This window comes from Esox lucius, chromosome 3 (assembly GCF_011004845.1).
Source record: "Esox lucius isolate fEsoLuc1 chromosome 3, fEsoLuc1.pri, whole genome shotgun sequence".
Taxonomy (NCBI): Eukaryota; Metazoa; Chordata; class Actinopteri; order Esociformes; family Esocidae; genus Esox; species Esox lucius.
The window spans coordinates 9,567,837-9,574,055 of NC_047571.1; the positions used below are offsets into that span (position 1 = coordinate 9,567,837).

The following is a 6,219-nucleotide window of genomic DNA, read 5'->3' on the forward strand; positions in this document are numbered from 1 at the left end:
TTCTTCATTTAATTTACATTATTTAACTTACTTATTGCCGATGTATATTCATGTTATTTGCAGGTAGCAGAGCAGAAGACAGTGTAACACAGCCAACAGAAGATGTGATGGCTGTAGAAGGACAATCAACAACACTCAGTTGTAATTTCACAGCAGATCAAACACCCTATCTGTTCTGGTACAAACAACAAGGGAATAGCAACCCTGTGTTCATGATGAGAAGGGACCAATATTCAAGTGGAGAAACTGATGGTGAATTCGAGAACAGATTTCATGCCCATCTGGATGTCACTACAAAGTCAGTCCCCTTGACGATCCAGAGACTGCAGCTGTCTGACTCTGCTGTGTACTACTGTGCTCTGAAGCCCACTGTGTCAACAGGATATACAACCCCCTTACAAAAACATACTGTAGGTCTACACAATGTACGCCACGGTAACATTCTCAATGCCCCCCTGCCACTATCAAGTGGTAAAACACGATGATATGATAGAAAAAGCAATATATTGATGATGCCAGTAATGATTAAAGACTCCAGCCAGAACACAGAGTGAGTTAGAGTAGTCTGGGCAGACAGAGAGGCGGTTCTAGGAATAAAACAAAACCCAAATAGAGCCCTTTCTAAAGAGAAAGAGTCTGGACCACTGGATGAAGCCTGAAACTGGAAGATGCTGGGGGATGTGGACCATCTGGAATCAGGGTTAAAAGACTGTAGTAATAAAGTCCAACTCTCTATGCTGTCTACTTTGTGGTGTTGACAGTGTCTTGCTGTTGATTCGTTTTATTGTGTGACAGCAGTTAGAGCCGAGCAGCTCATCACTACATTTCAACGTGTACTTAAAATGATTTTGTTTAGATTGTACCCCTTATTAGAAAGAAAAGAGAATAAACCCATGATACAGATTCATTCTTGCCTGTCACCTGGTATACTGTCCGATTGACAAATTATAATGTGTTTATTATTTGGAATGTTTTATTAAGGGGTATTTTCCAAAGGCATAGCACAACTATAGGTTTCTCCCATACTACTCCTATTTCTTCTTCTTATTCCTCCAGCTCTACAACCTAAACAGTAAAGCTAAAAACACGAAATCAACTCCCAAATGTCCCAAATGCTCTAACTCGGGTTGCTTGAGCAGATACTTTTCATAGCAATTATACTTTTTAAACTATATACATATTTATATGAGCCACCAATGTATTTCAATGGGAAAAAAGTCTTCATAGACTTGAATGGTAAAAAGTCAAAAATTCTAGAAGCATCTCCTCCTACATTTTTTAAGCTATCAAGTCCAAACCAATGCCAAGATGTTCAGTCTGGCACAACTCGAGTTGCTTGCATTCAGATTTTTTATACTATGTTTACTTTTGTAATTATTAACATTCAAAACATGCATAAATTAACATGTGTTTCAATGACGGCCAAAGAATACAGGTTTAAATTCCAAATTCCATGCTTCATGACCAATCAACCTTTGATTTAAAGGTTTAAAAAAAAAATATTACATGTTTATAAACAATTCACTGTTTAATTGCTAATTTACACCATTAGGATACAACTGAGAATGACTCTATTGATTTTACAGATGCTAATTAGCATAATTAGTGTTATTTAACTATTAGGCTACATCTTTTGAACCGTTTGAGCTACATCCACAAAACAAACTTTGTTTCACTAGTTTAGGCTATCTCAACTCCATATGATGACACGATTATTGGTATCTTTGAAACCTGTATCTTTAAGGATGTTAATTAACATAATTACCTTTATTATCTATTAGGCTGTATGTTTTGAACCGTTTGATCTACACACACAAAACAAACTTCATATCAAGAGTTTAGCTATTCTTACTTCAAATTAGGAAAGATTTTTGATTTTACATATGCTAATTAGCATAATTAGCACTAATTAACTACTAGGCTGTAAGATTTGAACCAGTCAAGCTACAGACACGAAACTGACTTTCTTTCATCAGTTTAGGCTATCCCTCCTTCAAATTAGGAAAAGTTATTTGATTCTACATATGCTAATTAGTGTTAATTTACCATTAGGTTGTATCTTTTGATCCGTTCCGAGCTACAGACACAAAACTAACTTTGGTTCACACGTTTAAGCTATCCCCACTGCAAACTTTGAAACGGATATCGATTGTACGTATGCTAATTAAAGTAAATTATTGTTAATTAACTGCTGTATATTTTGAACCGTTTGAGCTACAGACACAAGATCTGTCATTGTTAACACTTTTATGAGCTTTTACTATGTCATGTATGCTCATTTATGCTAATTACCCTTATCAACTGTTTCTCTTGAACCTTAAAAAATATAGATTGCAAACTTTGGTAAACACTATTTCAAACCATAAATACTTTTTAAAAAGCTAGCAAACACACCACACTTTTGTTAAGAATTGGGTTTGTTGCAAAATCACGTCTGGGTGCATCCGCTCCAACTGAATCCAATGATTGATTACATTTGGTTAATGGATTGATTGTGTAACTAAGGGGGAAATAAAAATGTTCACAGTTGAAGAAGGACAACTGTTTTTCTTAAACAAAAATTTTAAGTGAATTATTGGGTTCTGTTTGTCTTGTATTGCATTTTGTATGAAGATCTGACACCATTCAGTGTGACAAATATTAGAGGAAATCAGGAAGTACCATTTTCATGGTCCTGTATATCAATTTATCGGATAAGCGGATGAAGATGAGAGATGAGAGAGATGTATATCAATTAATTCATTGCAGAAGTCAAAAATAAAAGTTTCATGAGGTTTTCTTAGTTCACTTTCTTTCTGTGCAGCTTATGTTGTCACACAAACATGAAAATATGATTGAATGCTATGCTGTCATGGCAAATAGTGCGCTACAACAGTATGTGTTTCTGTGTTTCTTCTCTCTTGTAAATTCATGCACACCACTTTGTAGGGAAACATACCAAAAACCTCACTGTTTTGCCATTGGGTCTGGGTCACAAAGCATTTTGGGTTCAAATCTATGTAACTTTCAGTCAATTCAGAAAGTCCACATTTGTCTGTGAAAAATTCATTCAAAATGGAATGTCTGTGGATGTATTTTGGAATTAACAGGAATTGGAATTTTACAGTATATCTTTAGGCACACCATCATTTATATGGTATAATTGAGAATGTATTGTTAAGTTATTGTGAAAAGGTTCAATATTGAAGACACCTGGTGCCACACTCTAATTAGCTAATTAACTCAAAACACCTGCAAAGGCCTTTAAAAGGTCTCTCAGTCTAATTCTGTATGCAACACAATCATGGGGAAGACTGCTGACTTGACAGCTGTCAAAAAGATTACCATTGACACTTTGCACAAGGAGGTCAATACACAAAAGGTCATTGCTATAGAGGCTGGCTGTTCACAGAGCTCTGTGTCCAAGCACATTAATAGAGAGGCGAAGGGAAGGAATAGATGTGGTAGAAAAAAGTGTACAAGCAATAGGGATAACCGCATCCTGGAGAGGATTGTGAAACAAAACCCATTTAAAAATGTGGGGGAGATTCACAAAGAGTGGACTGCAGCTGGAGTCTGTGCTTCAAGAACCATCACGCACAGACGTATGCAAGACATGGGTTTCAGCTGTCGCATTCCTTGTGTCAAGCCACTCTTGAACAAGACACAGCGTCAGAAGCGTCTCGCCTGGGCTAAAGACAAAAAGGACTGGACTGCTTCTGAGTTACGTTCTCTGATGAAAGTAAATTTGGCATTTCCTTTGGAAATCAAGGTCCCAGAGTCTGGAGGAAGAGAGGAGAGGCACAGCATCCACGTTGCTTGAAGTCCAGTGTAAAGTTTCACAGTCAGTGATGGTTTGGGGTGCCATGTCATCTGCTGGTGTTGTTCCACGGTGTTTTCTGAGGTGCCAAAGCTACCAGTACCTGGTTTAAGGACCATGGAATCCCTGTCCTTGGTATCCCTGTCCTTAACCCTATAGAAAATCTATGGGGTATTGTGAAGAAGAAGATGTGATACGCCAGACCCAACAATGCAGAAGAGCTGAAGGCCACTGTCAGAGCAACCTGGGCTCTCATAACACCTGAGCAGTGCCACAGACTGATCGACTCCATGCCACGCCACATTGCTGCAGTAATTCAGGCAAAAGGAACCCCAACTAAGTATTGAGTGCTGTACATGCTCATATTTTTCATGTTCATACTTTTCAGTCGGCCAACATTTCTAAAAATCATTTTTTTGTATTGGTCTTAAGTAATATTCAAATTTTCGGAGATACTGAATTTGGGATTTTCATTAGTTGTCAGTTATAATCATCACAACATTTGGAATATATCAGTCTGTGTGTAATGAATGAATATAATATACAAGTTTCACTTTTTGAATGAAATTGCTGAATTACTTTTTGATGATATTCTAATTATATGGCTAGCACCTGTATTGACAATTAAAAAGATATGGATGAGAAAAAACACTCAAGAGAAAAAACACTTTTTTTTTAACTATCGTTACCTATATTGATACAGTAGTTATTGTATCAATGTAATTCACGAATGGCTAATAAGCTGTTAAAACGCCCAGTGGCAAAAGCCATAGAGTTCATAGATGCTTTTTGTGGTGGAGGAAAACTTAATAAGAAACATTACTCAATTTAACACAATAGTTAATTGTGTCTAACAAAATATTCAAACTTGGTGTGATGTAAATGAGCGACAAAATTAGATAATGTCAAGAGGCTATACAGACACCTACAGCTCTGTGGCGTAGTAGTTAACGACACAGCCTTTCATGTGGGCGACTCAGGTTCGGATCTCGAGTGGGCAACACCTTCTATTGCGGGCCGGCTGAACTAGGCTTGCCCGGTTTCATTTCTACATACAATAACAACACAGTTGTTCCATCTAGTGGTAAAACCTTGAAATTGAATCATGAAGAAAAAGTTACTCATGACAGGATTCAGGAAAAACTAATTGAATGATCATCAATAATTGAAATGAAGCATGCGGTAAGTCAACAACTGACCAAACTAAATCAGCCTGAGAATGACAGAACGTCCCAAGACATCCTTATTACAGATCAACTAAACAATTGAATACATGCAGTAGGCTCCTATTTGGTACTAGAAATACAGTTATTTGTGCCATACCAAGATATGATAAACATTTCATTTTAATAACAACAATGCATGTCTTGACTTATAAAACGAAATAACTGTTTTGTAATATTTCCCTCAATATAAATTGGGTCCCACATGAACAGGTATAAACTCAATAGAGATTATTCTTGTAAAATGACTAAAATCACACTTTGAGTCTAAGAAAAAAGGGCATACTATAAAAACTACAATTCGTAATAATAATCCAAATAAAGGACACAAACAAAAACATATGATATATTTTCATTGTTAATTTAACATAAGCAGTTTACTTAAAAACACACATTTCATGCTAGCAAAAATATGTGAACCCTTTCATTAAACAGCTTATGGCACCTTCATTAGTAGAGAGAACTTTGAGTAAACGTCTCCTATACGCACTAATCAGTATCTGACATCATTTTGAGGACTTACATGACTCAGGCCCATTTGTGACATAATTTTGTGCTGCTCCACCTTGACTCAGGCCCAATACCAATGTCCCCCCTAAACCCTGAACCCTTGCAGACTAAACTGACTTCACCTGGTAAGTGATTGAGTGCAAGGGCTCAAAATGCTATAAATAGTTATGGGACAGCACTTTGCCACTTTATCATGTTACCTTGACAACGATGAAACATGTTGCACACTATTGTGGGTTTGGGAGGTTTTGCCTAACGTTTTTTACTTCGCAGCCAAGGCACTTAATAGACTGACTGTCTGATTTATATGTCATGCAGGTTCTTGCCCTACAGAGTGGACATGAGGTAATTGTCAATAATAATCTATATTTGTCAATAATCAATGTATTTTCTTTGGTCAAAATAGCATTGTTTAGCAAAAACTTAAATAAATAGTTCAATAAACTAGTTGTTTTATAAGATGATTGCATTCCTCTGGTTTCATGTGTTCTATGTGCCATCTCAAATCCTTGTTAATGTAGGCCTAGTGTAGTTGTGTAGTTCACTTTTTTCTCTTATAAGGCGGTTTTGCTGGGGTTTTCCTCTCTCTTCTGGGCTTCCCCTGGTAACCCCTGTGTTTCACATCACAACACTATGACCTGTGGGTAATTCCCTCAGGCAAAGTCTGCAGAAATACAGACATTTCCG

At 36.8% G+C, this 6,219-nt stretch overlaps 1 protein-coding gene across 1 annotated transcript in view; it reads left to right on the forward strand.

Moving 5' to 3' along the window:
* Nucleotides 1-485, forward strand: part of LOC117594152 — a 48,185-nt gene extending 47,700 nt beyond the window's left edge. Inside the window, exon 4 of the mRNA XM_034291269.1 lies at nt 64-485. Coding sequence (XP_034147160.1) covers nt 64-485 — 422 coding nt within the window. The remainder of the gene's footprint in view (nt 1-63) is intronic.
* The last annotated feature ends 5,734 nt before the right edge of the window (nt 486-6,219 follow it).